Source organism: Hylobates moloch, unplaced genomic scaffold (genome assembly GCF_009828535.3).
Source record: "Hylobates moloch isolate HMO894 unplaced genomic scaffold, HMol_V3 SCAFFOLD_16, whole genome shotgun sequence".
NCBI lineage: Eukaryota > Metazoa > Chordata > Mammalia > Primates > Hylobatidae > Hylobates > Hylobates moloch.
This window is the reverse complement of record NW_026652291.1, coordinates 17015329-17035106: the sequence shown is the minus strand read 5'-3', so window position 1 is coordinate 17035106 and position 19778 is coordinate 17015329. Positions and strand designations below refer to the sequence as shown.

Here is a 19778-nt window from a genome sequence, read left to right as displayed (position 1 = left end):
CTGCAGTAGGCCAAGAAGAAGACGGGGTAAACCCTTTCCCTTTCCAGGCAGGGCCTACTCTAGTCAGTCTCCTGATTACAAAAGTCTCCAGAACCAAGGTGGACACCGGGTGCTATGTTCACCAACACCCCTGAGCTGCAGGGAGCACTCACCAGCCATCTCACTATGCTCAGTGAGCGGCCTGCTGTGGTCTGAAATACAAGTTTCCCTTCTGGAGAAAGTCTCTTGAACCCTCTATCACTTGGCTTTGCAGGTTCAAGGATACCATCCTCCCTTTCCCTCACAGAAAAGGGCAGGGGAGCCACCTACACCAAGGGGCCTCTCACGACTCCCCAACTCTCCTGGCATTTTCCTTATATAAATCAGGGAGGGTGATTACAGCATGACCAGTTCTGGGGCTTAGAGTGAGAGACAGTGGGTTTGAAGCAGATTTCTGACCTAACAGGTTGACATTATTATGTCATTTAATTCCCAATTCAACCCTAAAGGAATATTAAGTATAAAAGTCTCAATATCCTCACTTTATAATTTTAAAAAGACAGATTGTTATCCATCTAACACTTTTAAGGTTTGGATAACAATCATTCTGTTATCTAAGGCACTTTGTCAGGGGGTGGAGGGGGATGGCTGTTGGATTATGCCATTGTATAAATACTAAAATATAGTTATCTGGGTCAAGATTAGATGAGTCACATAAGGCCATCCCAGGCACCAATAAACTATAGATCAGGACTGGGGGTGAAGGGGACACCCTGGGATTACAGTTCCCCTTTCTGTGCAAGTCGAGTCTATCTCCTGGGCCCCCAGTCACCACAGCCCAAACCAGATGTCCAGAAGCCACTGTCCAGTTCCAGGCCAGAGGCAGTTTTGTTAAATGCCTATCATGCTTTAGTTTACCCATCTGGCCCATGACAACAAGTCTACCAATACTTCAGAATCATAATATTGGAACATGACTAAACAGTCTATATTGAGAGCCTTTAAAACATGGCTATAACAAAGTTCTTTTCATTTTATTATCAAGCACATTTTAAAAGCTAATATTAAAAGCTTCATTTACTTTATGTGGGAAATGCTCACGATGAAATATATTAGTTCCCTACAGAATGAATCATAAGTAATTACATAGGAATAGCTCATGGAAATCGACTGCCACAATCTATTGGATATATAGAGATTGAAAACAAACTTTGGAAAACAGCCCTTTAAACATAACTATTCCATTTTAAAAAGAATCAGGTGTTCCTTATTTAGGTATAATATATGCAACTGATGACATTAATGTAGTTTTGTTCACACTTGCCAATAAATAGCAATATTCCAAAAACTAGAGCTGAATTTCTAAGACTCAATTATTTACCATAATCAATCATTTGTTGCTTTTCCCTCTTCCCTCTTTTACTTATTACAAGTTGTTAATTTGCAAAAAAAAAAAAAACAGGCACTAACCACCAACCAATATGGATGCCTCATGGAAAGGGATTATGTTTTATGGTTTATTCAAAATGTAGATTCTCCACTATTTTCCAGAGAAGAAATGAACTGAGGTAATAATGGCTCAATATTATGAACACTTAACTTATTAAAGTCTTTAAAATGAAAATGCTGTGGTCCAACAGACTGCATTATCTACTGCTTGAATCTTAGAACTTACTTCTGCATAGAAATCATGCCACATATGGCTGGATAACCAGGCCAGCCCTAGGGAACCCCAAAGGCAAGTAGCACTACTGAATATCACCACCAGGGGGAACACTTTCATATGCAAATACACCCAGGACCCTAGCGGAAACCGCTTCCCATATTTACAAAGAAAGAAGGTTCCTCCTCCCTGTCAGTGCTTACGAAAATCCCATCACCAGACCAGTTGTGGGGACTCGGATGCAAACATGGTGCAGGGGAAGGCAAAGAAGAGATAGGGACTGGGCCATACATGCAAACCACTGGGCAGCTCCCCGTCCGGGTGGGCATCCCTGCATGTTATCTTTACACTGCTGCTCCTGCCCAGAGTTTCTCTCCCACCCTGCAAGACAGAAGGCACTTCCACAGCCTTTCTCCCTCCTTCCTGGTGCTAAGGGACAAAATGCCCTTGTTAGACTTTGCCTCCACCCCATGCCTCATTTACAATCTGTAATAAAAGGAAAAGACAAAGGAGCAAAAGTGCTCTTCTCCCCTGTGACTCCCATCACTGCCACACTCCAGCTCCCATCGTTCACTAAGCCCTTACGCACCGGGCACCTTGCCACACGGGACATGAAGATGAGGAAGAGGAGACCCTACCCTCATGAAGCTTCATCAAACAAGAGAGACAGATCAAATCCATATGAAAAGAGCAGGCAGGAACTACTCTAACAGGCTAGCACAGCGGCTAAGAGCACAGGCTCGAGTCTTGCTGCTCCACTTACTAGCTGTGTGGCAGGGCAAGACATTTCACTTCTCTAAGTCTCCATACCTTCATCAATAATGGGATAGTAGTAATTGTGCCCAACAGGGTTACTGTAAGGATTAAAGAAAATAAAAGCTCTCAGTATAATGCTTGACACAGAGCAAGCATTTACTAAATTATTGTTATGAATTATTCGGGTCATTGTTACAAAAGAGGTAGAAAAAACAACTTTCAGAGTGGTATCGAGGTCTAAGCAAACTGATGCTTGGTGGTGTCTACGGGGGCTGTATTTTAAGCTCATCTTGAAGAATGATTAAGAGTCTGTCAGAGAAGGGAAGGAAGGACATTTTAGCAAAGGCCTGGGCTGGGGGCATTCACATGATAAGGAAAGATGCCTTCCTGGAGTCAGACTCCAAGGCCAACTGGGCTGGGGCAGCTAACTCCAGAGAAGGACCTCAGGAGTCTGCCCTTAATCCTGTACCCAGGACGGGGCAGGTGAGAGGCACATGCTCAGATTTGTTCCTGACATGTAACTTCAAGAGCAGTGCTACATATTTTGCTTATCTATCCAGAAGACTGACTGCATACAGATGAGATAGGGCATGGGGGGCCAAGTGGGAGGCAGCTCCAGGAGGCACCTCCAGAAATGGACCAGGGACAAGAGGACAGCTTAAAGAAAGGTTGTGGGAATTGAGTGAAACATTTCAGGTCTCAGCTTAGATGTCACTTGGCTGGGTAGCCTTTCCTATCTTGGCAGTTCTGGGTGAGGTACCGTTTTCCTAAGGGATCTTACAGCACCAAGACATTTCAAATCAGAGCTCTTAACACTTGTATCTGTAGATTAGTTGAACAAATTTATTAAGGCCGACAGTGAGCCAGGCCCTTGCTTGGCACAGGGAATATAGCACTGAAGGCAGGGAAGAGTGTCTGTCCTCAAGCACTGCTCTAGAGCTTACCTGCTGGCAGGGGATACAAGCAAACAAGCAAACAAACAAATATAGAAATTCACGTGGTGCTAAGTGCTATAAAGAACAAAACAAAGTTAAAGGGTAGAGACAAATCGTAGTGGAAGGGGGGTACCATAGGACAATCAGGGACAGCCTCTGAAGAGGGTCATATCTGACCAGACAGCAGGCTGCAATGAGGGAGCAAGGCACGTGGAGACCTGGGAAAAGAGCAAGGACAGCGTCCCCTAGGGTGAGGCACATCTGCAGCCTAGCCAGGATACCACTGTGGCTGCAACAGAGCAAGCAGGGAGGAGGATAAGACATAAGGTTGGAACCAGGCAAGGACCACACTGTGTATGGCCTCGTACTTTTATCAGAAGTAAAATGGGACCAGGCATGGTGGCTCACACCTGTCCAGCACTTTGGGAGGCCGGGGCGGGAGGATCCCTCAAGTCCAGAAGTTTGAGACCAGTCTGGGTAACATAAGGAGATCCCGCCTCTATAAAAAACATCAAAAAATTAACCAGGTACACACCTGTAGTACCAGCTACTCAGGAGGCTGAGGTGGGAGGATCACCTGAGCCCAGGGAGGTTGAGAGGCTGCTGTGAGCCATGATCATGCCACTGTACTCAGCCTGGGTGACAGAGCTGTCTCAAAAACAAACTAAAAAAATTACTTAAAGAAGTGGAATGCCAAAGGAGGGTTAAGAAGAGTGAAAGGATCTGGGCAGGGTGCGGTGGCTCACGCCTGTAATCCCAGTACTTTGGGAGGCCGAGGCGGGTGGATCATGAGGTCAGGAGATCGAGACCATCCTGGCCAACATGGTGAAACCCCATCTCTACTAAAAATACAAAAAATTAGCCGGGCGTGGTGGTGTGTGCCTGTAGTCCCAGCTACTCAAGAGGCTGAGGCAGGAGAATCACTTGAACCCAGGAGGCAGAGGTTGCAGTGAGCCAAGATCGTGCCACTGGATTCCAGCCTGGGCGACAGAGCAAGACTCTGTCTCCAAAAAAAAAAAAGAGTGTCAGGATCTAATTCAGGTTAAACTAAGATCATTCTGGCTGACATATTGAAAATAAGCTACAGGCAGCGAAGGCACAGAAACAGGAAAGTCAGAAGGCTACCTCAATATTCTGATGAGAAGCAGTGGCAGCTAGCACTAAGCTGTTAGCACGAGTGGTAAACATGGTCAGGTTTCATACCACATCCAATTCATCAGCAAGTTCTGCCAGCTCTATCTTCAGAATATACAGGCAGTAGTATATATTCACCACAACTTTCAGAGTGGTTTTGAGGACTAAGCAAACTAAATGCTTGTGGTGGGATGCAGGAGTCAAGAGCTCAAGGAGGTTCAGGCATGGTGGCTCACGCCTGTAATCCCAGCACTTTGGGATGCCAAGGCAGGCAGATCACCTGAGGTCGGAAGTTCAAGACCAGTCTGACAACATGGAGAAACCCTGTCTCTACTAAAAATACAAAATTAGTGGGGTGTGGTGGCGCATGCCTGTAATCCCAGCTACTCGGGAGGCTGAGGCAGGAGAATCACTTCAACCGGGAGCTCAGGGCGAGGACAGGCCAGGAGAAGCCCCCTAGAGGAACGGATTTGGAGAAAAGGCCTCAGGACCAAACCAGCAAAGGTGACTGAGAAGAAACAGCCTAGAAAGAGGAAGCCGAGCAGGGGGTGGTGTCCTGGCAGCTGAAGAAGAGCAGGATTCCAGAAGGATGGAAGGAGCTGTCGGAGGATCAGTACTGCGGAGCGGTCAAGTGAGAGAACTCGTAAAATGATCACTGCACGAAAGTCACCTGACCACAACAAGCAGCGTCAGTAATGTGGAGGCTTAGGGAAAACAGGATGGAAGGAAGGAAACAAACAAGCATACACAACTCTCTTGAGGAAACCTGCTATTAAGGAAAGCAGAGATATGGTGCAGAGGCTGGAAGGGAATATAGATGAAGGACAATATTTCACATGTGCAATATCACCGTGTGCTTTACTGATCTGGCAGACAGTGAGGAACCCATGTGGGCTAAGAAAAATGCACACCAGGAAGGAGGGGGAAAAATTCTTCAGATGGCTGGAAAAGCTGAATAATCTTTAATGACTCAAAATGCTGACCAGAGGATTGATTGAAACAAATAAAGGATATTATTCCCTTTTTACCTTTCAAGAATTAGAATGGTTCTCATAACTAGTTGAAATAAATCTTAGAGGCATACAATGTAGTTATTAGAAGTTGGTCCAAAGCTAAAATGAGGCAAACAGCTATAGGATCAAAAAAAGATGTCAACTGATAAAATGTCTTTCTGGAAGATACAGTATACTCAAGATTACAATTTCTAAATTCATTATTTTTGATAATTTCCATGAGCAGGACATACTTACAGGTTACACTGGTTTAGTCTGTAAAACTTGTGTCGTGCAACACAAAGTCTCCAAATGTATTTTGCTGTTTCCATGTCTTCCTAGCAAACAAAATAGGCATAAAGCAATATGAAAGCACACATACAACTTGATATGTTTAATGCAGAGTTTGTCTAAAGACATAATGGGTGACATCATATGACAAAGTCACGTTCAGAACACTATAAGCCTTTCATTTTCCAACACTGTGCCCATGGTATGAATACCACAAGTAGGATTTAATTTATGAAGACAAAACAATCTGTTCTAACAGTGTGATTCTCATATTAAACAGTTTCAAAATGACACAGGAATCTAAAAACTATCAAAATACCAACTTTCATTCTTGCCAAATATACTCAAAGACATTTTTAAACAAAAATATTACTCAGTAACCAATATTGCCTTTGTCAAGAGAGCAAAAGCAAGTAACTGTTAAATAACATTTCTTCAGAGCTATTCATTTATCAATGAAATTTAAGATATCAGTGCTTACTTTCTCCCCTACTTAATCCCTGAAGTTTAATTTAAAGATTATCATGATCAGACAGTAGTTATCCAAAGACTCATTCATTCTGCATTTACTGAGCAGCCATTTTTTGCCAACTGCCATTTTGCAAAATACTATATGATAAAACTGCATGTTTTATACAATTAGGAAATACTATAATTTTAATGCTGCCCTGCCTCCAAACACATATAGGCACGCAGAAGTAGAACTTGTTAACTTTTAGGAATAACATTCCATGCAGACCCCTAATGTTTACTCACAGTTTGAAATTGGATGGTCTCCTCTTTATTTGCCAGCTCTAATGCAAAAAAGGACTTGTTGTGGGACATGTTGGCAATGTCATGCCACCTAAAGAACAGCAAATAGAGAATTGGCAACGTGAGTGCCCATGGGGGAAACAAGGAGATAGAATACACAAGTTTTCCCTAAGCCTGATGTGTAAGTTAGTATTTGGTAACATTTTTGAGAAAAACAAAAAACGAAAAACACGAGACCAGCCTGGCCAACATGGTGAAACCCTGTCTCTCTTAAAAATACAAAAACTAGGCCGGGCGTGGTGGCTCATGCCTGTAATCTCAGCACTTTGGGAGGCCAAGGTGGACAGATCACGAGGTCAAGAGATCGAGACCATCCTGGCTAACACAGTGAAACCCCGTCTTTACTAAAAATACAAAAAAAAAAAAAATTCGCCAAGCAGGTAGCAGGCACCTGTAGGCCCAGCTACTCGGGAGGCTGAGGCGGGAGAATGGTGTGAACCTGGGAGGCAGAGCTTGCAGTGAGCCGAGATCGCACCACTGCACTCCAACCTGGGCGACAGAGTGAGACTCCATCTCAAAAAAAAAAAAAAAAAAAAATCAAAAACAAAAACTAGGCCGGGCATAGTGGCTCACGCCTGTAATCCCAACACTTTGGGAGGCTGAAGCAGGTGGATCACCTGAGGTCAGGAGTTTCAGACTCCTGGCCAACATGGTGAAACCCTGTCTCTACTAAGAATACAAAAAAATTAGCTGGGCATGGTGGTGGGCACCTGCAATCCCAGCTACTTGGGAGGCTGAGACAGGAGAATTGCTTGAACCCAGGAGGCGGAGGTTGCAGTGAGCTGAGACAGCACCATTGCACTCCAGCGTGGGAAACAAAAATGAAACTCTGTCTAAAAAAAAAAAAATTACAAAAACTAGGCCAGGCGAGGTGGCAGGCACCTGTAATCCCAGCTACTTGGGAGGCTGAGGCAGAAGAATCATCTGAACCCAGGAGGCAGAGGTTGCAGTGAACCAAGATTGCACCACTGCATGCCAGCCTGGGCAACAGAACGAGACTCTGTCTCAAAAAAAACAAAACAGAAAAAAAAAAAAAACAGTGGTTTTAATCAGCTAGCGTGAATGTTCTAATTGAAGTGACAGCAGCTAGTTGAAAAAGTAAACTCATGTATAATAAATGAGGGAAAAGAGAATTTAAAAGATGTAAAATGTATCATTCTCATGTGTCAGATTTGCTTGATGGAAGATTCCTGTCTTAGCTAATTGCCAATGCCCAACTTATTCATTCAACAAAATAAAAGACACCTATTATAACAATGCCAGAAATTGCAGTAGGTCCTAGGGACACTAAGATCAGTGAGGTACAGTGCTTCCCTCAAATGAGCACAATTGGAGGGGAAAGGTGGAAGAAAGAACACAGAAGCAAACAAGAACTTTTAAGTGCTGCAGGTATTAAAATAAGGCACAAAAGTGGGGGAGGTGTGCTCTGAAAAGCTTCAGGGTGAAGATAAATTTGAAATGCCAGGAACTCAAGAGTCAACTATTCTGGAAGTGATCACTAGGATTCAAAATCTTATACTTTCTAATTTTATCATATTAGCTTTTATATGTTAATATTTGATTTTATTACACAATCATAGAATTTTATAAAAAGAAAAAATTATGGAAGAAAAAATTTTATCCTTCTCCATTAATTTATTTTAAATGTATTAAAATCAACTTAGTAGTGATTCGGTGTTTGTTAAATCTAAAGATTATTAGCATCACATTAAGACAACTGTGAAAATTCCTATCCAGTGATAAAGGAAGCCAGGCAGATGCCTCAAGTTTCCATGTGACACTTTGGGCACCATCAGAGCCCTGCTCTTCAGGTGAAGCCATGGATCCATTTTCCTCTCCTCTCCCTGACCCCCAACTCAGCATGTTGGGAAGGGTTAATGTAAGTGGCTTGGGGACGAGAGAGCAACTGCCAAAGGGGAGCTACCCAGCCCGGGGCAGTGCATTCTAGGAATGGGGTTCTGCTCCCCAAGTGATGCGTACTCTCTGAGGTCATAATCACCATGGAGAATTCATGGTTCAAGAGGCAGTAAAGCAAAGGAAGTGAGGGAGGAGATGTCAGTGTAGAGAAAAAGCTCTTCAAAGGCAAAACTAGTTCTCAAGAAGAAATGGTAGGAGTGGTTTAGAAAGCTTGAGTAGTGTGTGTGTTGTGGGGTGGGCAGTGAGTAGGGAGTGGAGAGAATAAAAGCTGTTTAATACAGCAATTAAGAGCCCACGCATAAAGTGGAGGATCCAAGTTCTAGTCCTAGTTATGCCAGTTAATAACTGGGTGACCATGGACAAATCACAACTTTTCTAAGCCTCAATTATCACATGTGCAAAGTGGTGGTAATACCTACTGCTGAGAGTGTTATGAAGATTGCACTAAAAAAATTCACAAAAAATGCTCAGCGTAGTTTATCTGACTCATGATAAGCACTCAACAAATGGTAGACAAAGGAACCAAAAAACAAAAGTGATAGAATATGTTTTCCTGCCTTATAAAAACAATATAAGCTTTTGGTTGGACATGAACTTTGGATTTTCCAGATTACAGATTTTAAGGAATTAAAGGCAGGGATTGTATTATATGGTCCAACTTACTATCTTTAAGATACAAATTAGAACACAAAATACTATAAAGGAAATTAAAATCACCTGTAGTTTCATTGTTCAAAGTCAGTTACTATTAGCACATCACTATATAACCTTTCCAACTTTCTTCACATTCCAAGATTTCCACAAATGAATAGTATCTTTTTTTATATCAGCAAAAAAACCAACATTATAAAAAATAATTGAAATTTGCTTAGATACTGGTATTTTAGGAATTTTGGTACAAAACTAGAGTCAAAACAAAGCTCTATATTTTTCATAGGAAATAGCCCTACAGGCTGGGCACAGTGGGCTCACACCTGGAATCCCAGCACTCTGGGAGGCAGGCAGATAGCTTGAGCCCAAGAGTTTGAGACTAGCCTGGGCAACATGGTGAAACTGTCTCTACAAAAAATACAAAAATTAGCCAGGCGTGGTGGCATTAGCCTGTAGTCCTAGCTACTCAGGAAGCTGGGATGGGAGGATCACTTCAGCCTGGGAGGTCAAGGCTGCAGTGAGTGGTGACTGTACCATTGCACTCTAGCCTGGGCAAAAGAGTGATATCTTGCCTCACAATAAAGAAATTAACCAATAAATAGCCTTGGAAACCAGAGCTCAAATTAAACATTCATATCAAAACAAAGAACGGACTCCACATGGCACAAAAAGGGTCACACATTTTTAAGCATTTTATAATAGGCCGTCATTATAGGCATTATATTCTGGACATTCAGTTTTGAAGAAAGTGGCTTATTGAAAAGGATTGTTGCATTCAGATGTTTTTTTTTTCCTAGGAAGGGAATTATTTCCATTTTTTAATGAGACCTTGGTATAGACTTGTGAACAATTTAACTGCTGTAAGTACTAAAAAATGTATCACCAACAGGAGCCATAGAAAACATAAAAAAAGAGGTAAAAAAAATACCTAAATACCACAGGATGCCTTCCATTCTTGTGTTTCACAAAGATACCTTCAAGACACGCTCCAATGGATATGTCACTTCCTTGGCTATCCTAAAAGGAGAAAGCAGAAGAAACACCCAGGAAACAGATGCAGAGGAACTGCTGCTAGAGTTCCCTGGACCGGTTTCCCAGATGTAGAAAGTTCAGAAGACCTACAGAGTAAACTATTCAGGAAGACAAAAGTCTGAATGAGATCTATGATCTTATAGGTATGTATAAAAATTGAAAAAGTTTGGCCCTCCTTCGGAACTCTATTTCAAGACCATTTCAAAGTATGAACCACAAAATGGGAATGTGTTTTACCACAAATCTTTGGTCACCAGGACCTCAGCTTTTAAGTTTCCAGAGTTTTGCATGTCCTCAGCCTTTGCACATAAGGACATCCTTGGATTTCCCCATGATTTTCTCAAATTTGTGAGCCTAACTTTAAAGAGCCCCAGCCGCTGAGCCACACTTACCTTAGCAGGGTAGCTCTCTTCTCCATAGCCATCCATTCTCTCTACCTCCTGCATGTATAGCATTTCCGCATCAGGGGCTGTGAGCCCTCTGCAACCCAAAAGAAGCAAGACTGTTCACAAAGCAAGCTTAAAATGATTTAAAATAAAGCTTTTCTTAAAACCTATATGTCAATTTATCATAAGACATTATAAACATTTCAAGTTTCTAAGCATCTATAATTGGTTATATCAATCTATTGATATTTACTGAAAACCAGTATGTGCAAAGCACTGGACTGAATGCTGAGGGTATCACATGAGATCCTGCTCTCCATACTCAAGGCAGATGAGTGGGAAGGTGGGGGATAAAACAACTCCCTAAAAAATCTTCAGGTGAAATCTTGAACTTTTCTTAAACCACCAAGTAATCGCTTATTATCCCAAATATCAGGGCTGGGCATGGTGACTCATGCCTGTAACCGTAGCACCTTGGGAAGCCAAGGAGAAAGGACTACCTGAGGCCAGCAGTTTGAGACCAGCCTGGGCAACATAGTGAGACTTTGTCACTACAAAAAAAAAAAAAAAAAGTTTTAAATTAGCCAGGCATGGTGGTGCACATCTATAGTCCCAGCTGCTTGGAAGGCTGAGGTGGGAAGACTGCTTGAGCCCAGGAGTTCAAGGATACAGTGAGCTATGATCACTCCACTGCACGCCGGTCTGGGCAACAAAAAAACAAAAATAAAAACAACAAAATATCAGGCATTACTGAGAATTATGTGCTAAATGTCGAACGCAGAGAATAAGGGTATGAGGAGGCTACATGAAAACCCCTTTTCGCTCAGGTGAGTGCAGCACTACTAGGATGGGTAGGAAGGCAGTGTGGGTAAAGGAGGAGTGCCCAAGTGCATGCAGACTTGCATCTCCAGCCTCATCTTCCAATGCTCCCCCCTGTCCTCAAGGCACCCACAGTGCAGCCATCCCGAACTCTGCATCTCTTCAGATAGAATATGTTCCCTAGCCCCTCTGGGCTTTTGCACATGAGAATCCCTCTTCTTGGTGCGCCTGTGACTCACTTGTGGACCTGGCCAATCCCTAATATCCTTCAAGACTCTGTCTATGCATCATTTCCTCTGGGTCACCTTCTGGGATTCCCCAATGCCCCAGCTCCATGCAGTCCCAACACATTCCGCCCATACCCCTCTAACTGCACTCATTATCTTCTTATATGTATTATAATTACTATAGTGGGTTGTCCTGCCAGCCCTCATATTGCAGGGCTGGGAATGCACTCTTAGAAGACAAGAAATTATTCTATTTATCTTTGTGCCATAGCATCCAGCACTCTTACTCTGCCTAATGCAGAATAAGAACACTAAGCTATCTTTTAAGGAAATGCACAAATGAATAAATGGAAGTGACAAAAGGCAGAGCAATGTGTGCCTGAGGGAACAATTGAGCTAGAAAAGAAATGGTTCATGTGGTTCTGCTGTCCAGCAGAAGGTAAAGCTGGGAAGGCAGGATTTAACCAACTTGTGGGAGGTCTTTTATCCCAGGGCAATGAACTTGGGCTAGGAGAAAGCATGAAAATACCCATGAGCACATGGAAGGAGAAGGAGAGAGGTAAGAGGAAAGTGATATTCTAGGGAGATTAATCTTTTGTGAGTCACTGTGTGGATTTGAGTGGAGTGAGACTAGAGGCAAAAGTTTATTTCATTTGGAAAGGGATAAGCAACAGGTTCTAATGAAACTGATCTGCTTTCAATTCCCACCTCTACCACATGTAGAGGTAACTAAATCTTTTTTTTTTTTTTTTTTTTTGCTCTGTCGCCAGGCTGGAGTGCAGTGGCACGATCTCAGCTCACTGCAACCTCCGCCTCCCAGGTTCAAGCGAATCCCCTGCCTCAGCCTTCTGAGTAGCTGAGACTACCAGTGCATGCCACACCTGGCTAATTTTTTGTATTTTAGTGGAGACAGGGTTTCACCGTGTTAGCCAGGATGGTCTCGATCTCCTGACCTCGTGATCCGCCCACCTCAGCCTCCCAAAGTGCTGGGATTACAGGCATGAGCCACTGCTCCCGGCCAGAGATAACTAAATCTTTTTGAGCTTGGTTTCCCCATCTGGTAAGATGGAGATAATAATGTTTATCTTAATGAGTAGTTATAAGAATTTAATGATAGAGTACAGACAGTCCTCAACTTATGATGGTTCAACTGAATGACTTTCAACTTTACAATGGTACAAAGGTGATACAAATTCAGTAGGAACTGTACTTCGAGGACCCACACAACTATTCTGTTTTTCACTTTCAGTACAGTATTCAACATTATAAAATATATTACAGGCTTTGTGTTAGATGATTTTGCCCAATCGTATGCTAATGTAAGTGTTCTGAGAACAGGTAGGGTAGGCTAGGCTAAGCTATGATGTTCAGCAGGACTGGTGTATTAAATATATCTCGACTTAGAGTATTTTCAACTTACTATGGGTTTATCAGGACTTAACCCCATCATAAGTCAAGGAGCATCTGTATGTGGAACTGTGTGGTAGTTGGTTTAGAATAAGACCTAGCATTATCTAGAAGAGTATTTTTTCTTACAGGCAACACAGAGATTCATCATGAAAGAACGTCAATATGTACAAGTATACAAAGCTATGCAGAAGCATAGTTCAGAGTAATAAGCACCATAGCTCTTAGCATAGCTCCCCAGGTGACAGACACAGTTTCCATAGGTATAGAGAGGGAAGTAACCCTGTACTTGCTAAGCTGTATCATAAAAGAAAACAAATCATCCTAATTTTACATTAACCTATACAGGATGAGGTTATCAAACAAACCTTTACTATATGCAGTAAAAAATGGGCACCCTTCAATGACTGGCTGCTTTCAACTTCCTCAGTGTCCTCACTGGTAAAACATGGATAATAAATGAGTAATATGGGTAAGTGCTTACTTAGAACAGCACATGGCACATAGTGAGTGCTATATAAATGTTGGATACTTGTAATAGCAGTGGCAGTAATGTTACAAATTTAGTTGGGCAAATAAATACTAATCCTGTAAATTAAATATTTAATTGAATATTTCAATTTCAAGCGGACATTGGTTCTATGCTATTTCCATGTCTTATTTCTTAGAGTTACCTGTATTTCTGATGTAGTAAGGCCACTTTTTGGGTTGCTTCTTCCAATACTTTTTCATCTTGTAACCATCCCTGAAGAAAACACATAGTGGTAAGTATGTGACAATTCACCCCAATTTCTTAGAAGGAATCATGGCCATTGACTGTTAATGACTCTCGTCACTATCAGGCAAAATTATGACTATTGTTACTATATGGGAGCTTTGCTTACATAGGTAATCATCTTTCTAAGGAATTAAGTGGCTTCTCACAAGAGCCAAAAAAAAAAAAAACAACTTGCCCCACCTTCTCAATTCATCCCAGGGAAAGTTTCAGCTGAGTTATTTCAAGTTGGTGACAGTGGTCAGCCAGTCCTGAGACTAGCAAGATAAAAACATCTTGTGCATTCTCTGGCTGGCTGTGTAGACGCTCAGAAGAGCATACCACACCTTCCTTAGTTGTTGCAATGCAGTTTCCATGTCTCTTCCATCAGTAATGACTTTATAAAAGTAGAAGGCAGTGTCTCTGTCATCTACTTTTTAAATTGCTGATGAGAAGTGACATTCATTCCTCAATATAATTTTGTAAGGTTTCAAACCTTCAGTTAAAAGCAAAACCTGTACATGCTTCCTGAGAAGCTGAAAATGAATCCTTCTTTTTAAACTCACATTCAAATAGAAAACAAATGTTTCCAGGCACAGTGCAGTGACTACAGACCCTTCAGTTTCTGTGGGTTCACAAGGACCAAGATGACTACGACAGGGAAAGCAGTCACACTTGAGATGTTTATAAGAGGGAATTTTTTTTTATAATCCTATTCCTGACAGTAAGTCTATCATACGGATTTCATTTCAGGGATTATTAAGGGTATAGGAATAAACTGTTTCTTTTAAAAGGCCCAGTGTCAAAAGAAGTCTTACCACAGGAAACAAGGCAAATTTCTGAAGAAAGTCCTGGGATTCATACTGATCAAAGTCACCAAAATCCGCTATATAGAATGACAAATATTCACATGTTAATTATATTTAAATTGCATTGCAAATTATGCACAACAAAATTCAATATGCAGTATATCTAGATGGTATGCTAATATTTCAGAAGTCAAATTTGTTATAGCTATAAAAAGTATCTTTTTAAAAATGTTAATTAGGTAGATATGAGTCTTGGCTTGGAAAAATGCCTATGAGTTAAATAAAAAAACAAGTTGCAAGCTGTATGTAATATGATCTCATTTTATAGTTAAAATGCAAACAAAACCTACCCTGTAATCATATATGCTTGCTATGTACAGGAAAATGTCAAGGAGAAACCAAATCGTCAACAGTACTGATGACCTCTGGGGAATGGACTTAGACCACTTGAATATATTACAGCAAGATATATTTGTTTTGAAATTAATTTTTTTAAAAAAATTGACAATTCAGCAAAATGCTTATGAAAAAGTAATTCTTAAAGCCAAAAATGATACTTAAGAAAATCTAAAGTACCTTGAAAAGGAATGTGGCTCCATGTGCATCAGGCATTTGTTTAAAAATGATACATGTCTCCATGCCTACTTATAGCTGAAGGAGTTTTATTAATAATTATTCTGATTAAATTTCACTCCCAAGGCTAAATGCCAGTTATTGTTCGAAATAATGCCCCGTCAGAAATCTTCCCGGCAGGCACAGTGGCTCACACCTATAATCCCAGCACTTCAGTAAGCCAAGGAGGGAGGATAGCTTGAGCCAAAGAGTCTGAGACTAGCCTAGCAACATAGCAAGACCCTATCTCTACAAAAAATTTTAAAAATTAGCCAGGCATGGTAGTGCACACCTGTAGTCACAGCTACTTGGGAGGCTCAGGTGGGAGGATCACTTGAGCACAGTAGGTTGTGGCTGCAGTGCGCCACGATCACATCACTGCACTCGAGCCTGGGCAACAGAGTAAGACTCTCTCCAAAAAAAAAGAAAATACACACATACATATAAATACATGTATATCAGACATGTAAAAATGAAAAAAAACAATTCAAAAATGCTGGTGAAATGCAGAATCTTTATTTATATATGTACACTTTAAAGATGAGGTCTTGCTATGTTGCCCAGGCTGGTCTCGAACTCCTGGACTCAAGCAATCCTCCCACATTGGCCTCCCAAAGTGCTGGGATTAGAGGCGTGAGACACTGCACCCAGCCATCTTTATCTATCACGATTGATGATATTACTGCATAATTCAGGACAACCATTTAAGAAACCAAACAAGTGGGAGTGGGGTGAGGGATAAAAGCCTATACATGGGGTACAGGGTACACTGCTCAGGTGATGGGTACACCCAAATCTCAGAAATCACCACTAAAGAACTTATTCATGTAACCATGGCCAGCCACGGTGGCTCATATCTGTAATCCCAGCATTTTGGAAGGCTGAGGCAGGTGGATCACTTGAGGTCAGGAGTTTGAGACCAGCCTGGCCAACATGGTGAAACCCCATCTTTATTAAAAATACAAAAATTAGTTGGGTCTGTGGGGTGGCAGGTATCTGTAATCCCAGGTACTCAGGAGGCTGAGGCAGGAGAATTGCTTGAACCCAGGAGGCGGAGGTTGCAGTGAGCCGAGATCGTGCCACTGCACTCCAGCCTGGTCCACAGAGTGAGACTCCATCTCAAAAAAAAAAGTAACTAAATAAATAAGAAGAACTTATTCATGTAAGCAAACACCACCTGTTCCCCAAAAACCTATTGAAATAAATAAAAAGAAACCAAACAAATGAAGTGTACTTAAACTGTAAGTGAATATAACCTCATCAAACTCACTGGTATATCTTTCTTCTTAAAATATGACCTATTAGCAGATAAAGTCTTTGAACTAGACGAATATATAGCATAGTATTGATAAATGTATATGTATATAGTCATGTGTCACTTAAGGATGAGAATGTGTGGAGAAAGGCATCATTAGGAGATTTTGTCACTGTGCAAACATCAGAGTATACTTACACAAACCTAGGTTGTGTAGCCTACTCCACACCTAGGCTATATTGTGTAGCCTACTCCACACCTAGGCTATATTGTGTAGCCTACTCCACACCTAGGCTATATTGTATAACCTATTGCTCATAGAAGCCTATACAGCATGTTACTGTACTGAATACTGTAGGCAACTGTAACACAATGGTGTTTGTGTATCTAAACACAGAAAAGGTACACTAAAAATACAGTGTTATAATTTTATGGGACCACTGTCCTATATGAGGTCTTTTGTTGAATGAAATGTCATTTGGCATATGATTGTACATATGTGTGTGTATACACACATATATGCATACTTCTATTTATTGTGCTGTTTGCTCTGTTGACCTATAACATGATTAACTTCCAGAAGTCTCATATTTCATGGAGGTATTCCAAGTTCATTTCTTCCCAAAAGGAAGCCCCTTAGATAACAGAGTATTTCACTAATATATAAACACTACTAAAGATGTATATAGACAGTCAGTTAACTTAAAAATCCCTTGCTATTTTGTTGCAACACATTTTAATCTGATAGAACCATTTCATTATGAATTGATCTTATTTACCTTGAACAGCTAAGCCTGCTAGCTGAATTGCTTGTTCTAAGGTACAAGGAATACTTCCTTCCAAGATATCTTTCTTCAGTTGCAGATAATACTGATACCTATAAAAAAAGTCAGTTTTATAAGGTCAATGTCAATATTATCTCACTGAGACACAATGCATTTAACCATAATTTGGTAGAGAAGCACAAACCAGTGAAATAAAACCTTAATCTCACACGGTTTTGTTTTGTTTTGTTTTTTTTAGATAGGGTCTCTCTTTGTTGCCCAGGGTCGAGTGCAGTGGCATGATCACTGCTCACTGTAGCCTCGACCTCCCTAAGCTTAGGTGATCCTCCCACCTCAGCCTCCTGAGTAGCTGGGACTACAGGTGCACACCACTATGCCTGACAAATTTTTCTATTTTTTATAGAGATGGGAGTTTCACCATGTTGCCCAGGCTGTTCTCGAACTCCTGGGCTCAAGCAATCCTAGTGCTTGGATTCAAAATGTTGGGACTACGGACATGAACCACCACAAAGAGCCCCTAGATGGTTTCAAACAAGGATGAGAAAGTCCTCAACCACATGACACTTACACATATACTTTAATCAATCTAATGAGTTACTTATCCCAGATTATAGTTATTTCAAAATTAAAATGATCCTATAAGACAATTAGTCATCTGCTTCATGCCCTGTAAAACAGTCCCTACAATTTCTTTTCAGTTGGAGAAATGGAAAGCCAGTGGCTAATCTTTACTTTAAAAACTCTGACTAGTAACTTAGAAGAGTTCGCTTACCTTGTTTGGTAGAAGTTCCCTAGCACTGGAAAGTAAAGCCAGAGAAAAATGGTTTCTGATATTTCAGACCAGGCTGATACTAAAATGTTTCTGATGAAATCCCTCAAAACAGCCGTTAAGATGCTTTCTTAATATCTGGTAATGTGGGTTTACTTCTGTTTACCACCCTGTTTGTACTTTCAATATATAGGGCATCAGTTACCAGAACAAGGTTTAGAGTCAAGTAGACCTGAACTCTCCAAATTAGTATTCTGCACGAACTTGGGCAAGTCATAATCTGGTGAATTTAAATTCTACCGCCAGTAAAATGAGGGTACCATCACCCCTTCACAGGACTGAACATACTCAAATAATAATATACGTGAAGGACTAAGAGCATAGCTGGCAAACAGCAGCTGTTATCAATCATGTACTTGAAGCCACTCACTTCTCCATTTTGATAAAGCTCTAGAGTGAAGATTTACTACTTCCTTTTATTTATTTGCTCAACAGGTAATTACTGGGGTCTATTATATGTTAAGCATTATTCTAGATGCTGGGGATACCGTACTAAATGGAAATCACAGACACTCTGCCAGTGCAGTCTATGGAGCCATCTGGAATCCAAACTGTCCTCCATATTTGGTGCCTGTGAAGTGCAGCCCAGTTACAGTTCATGTTTGAATTCTTCTGACAGCCCACCCCTTTAATCATTTCTTACAAGTCTTTATCATCTTATTTCAGCCACAGACATGTAAACCTCTGTTCTTTATTATCGAAGAACCTGACCAAAACACCATCCATTCAAGTAAGAAGAATTTGGATCCAGCTTTTCTCCTTCCACCTGCTAACAGCCAAACCCATGGATTTCCCTCCATAGCTAATGGGATGCTGGCAGTTCTGGGATCCACCAAAGAGAAAAACTTGAGATTTTCTATACGGCAGCTACTTTCAGAAGCTTATCTGAGGGACAGCGTGTTTAGGGAAGTCCATCTGTTGAACATGCTATTCACAGATTCCATTCTAAATATTCTAGGCCTTTTCCTTAAATCAAAAACACTAGAAAGGGCTGGGTGTGGTGGCTCATGCCTGTAATCCCAGCACTTTGGGAGGCCAAGGCGGGTGGATCACTTGAGGTCAGGAGTTGGAGACCAGGCTGGCCAACATGGTGAAACCCCATCTCTACAAAAATACAAAAATTAGCCAGGCATGGTGGCACATGCCTGTAGTCCCAGCTACTTGGGAGGCTGAGGCAGGAGAATCGCTTGAACCCAGGAAGCAGAGGTTGCAGTGAGCTGAGATGGTGCCATTGCACTCCAGCCTGGGCATCACAGAGAGACTCTGTCTCAAAACAAAAAACAAAAAAACATGAAAAAGCAACATACTTGGACCCAATTAATGTAGCCTTCCACAAAAATATTTTTGCCTCATACTGTTATGAGAATTGATTCTTCCGTATTTGCTCTAACTTATTCATTTCTGGTTCAATGTCTTATATAAAAATCACACCTGAAAGTTTCTGTTTAAATGATATACCAGGAAAATGTGTCATGCTTGCAAACAGGTATGCTTCTTTGTGTTACATAATGAATGATGGAACTCATATTTCTTCTTTTGCTTTGGCTGCCATTAAGCTCACAGCTAAAATCCAGGCATAGTCACACTCATTATTATCCCTCTTAATTGCTTTCTCCACTATTTAATAATAGTTACCTTTAAGTGATGAAGAGCTGGAGCTCAGAGATTAAGCAACATGCTCAAATGCACAAAGCCAGACTGAGCTGGAGTTTGAATCCCCAAGTCTGAATGA

The 19778-nt window shown here is 41.3% G+C and overlaps 1 protein-coding gene across 1 annotated transcript in view; it reads right to left on the bottom strand.

Moving 5' to 3' along the window:
• Positions 1–19778, bottom strand: part of PTPN21 (protein tyrosine phosphatase non-receptor type 21) — an 85281-nt gene that overhangs the window by 24761 nt on the left and 40742 nt on the right. Inside the window, exons 4-10 of the mRNA XM_058429566.1 lie at positions 17212–17309; positions 14575–14642; positions 13677–13747; positions 10556–10643; positions 10060–10148; positions 6507–6594; positions 5718–5797 (exon numbers count right to left, since the gene is read on the bottom strand). Coding sequence (XP_058285549.1) covers positions 5718–5797; positions 6507–6594; positions 10060–10148; positions 10556–10643; positions 13677–13747; positions 14575–14642; positions 17212–17309 — 582 coding nt within the window. The remainder of the gene's footprint in view (positions 1–5717; positions 5798–6506; positions 6595–10059; positions 10149–10555; positions 10644–13676; positions 13748–14574; positions 14643–17211; positions 17310–19778) is intronic.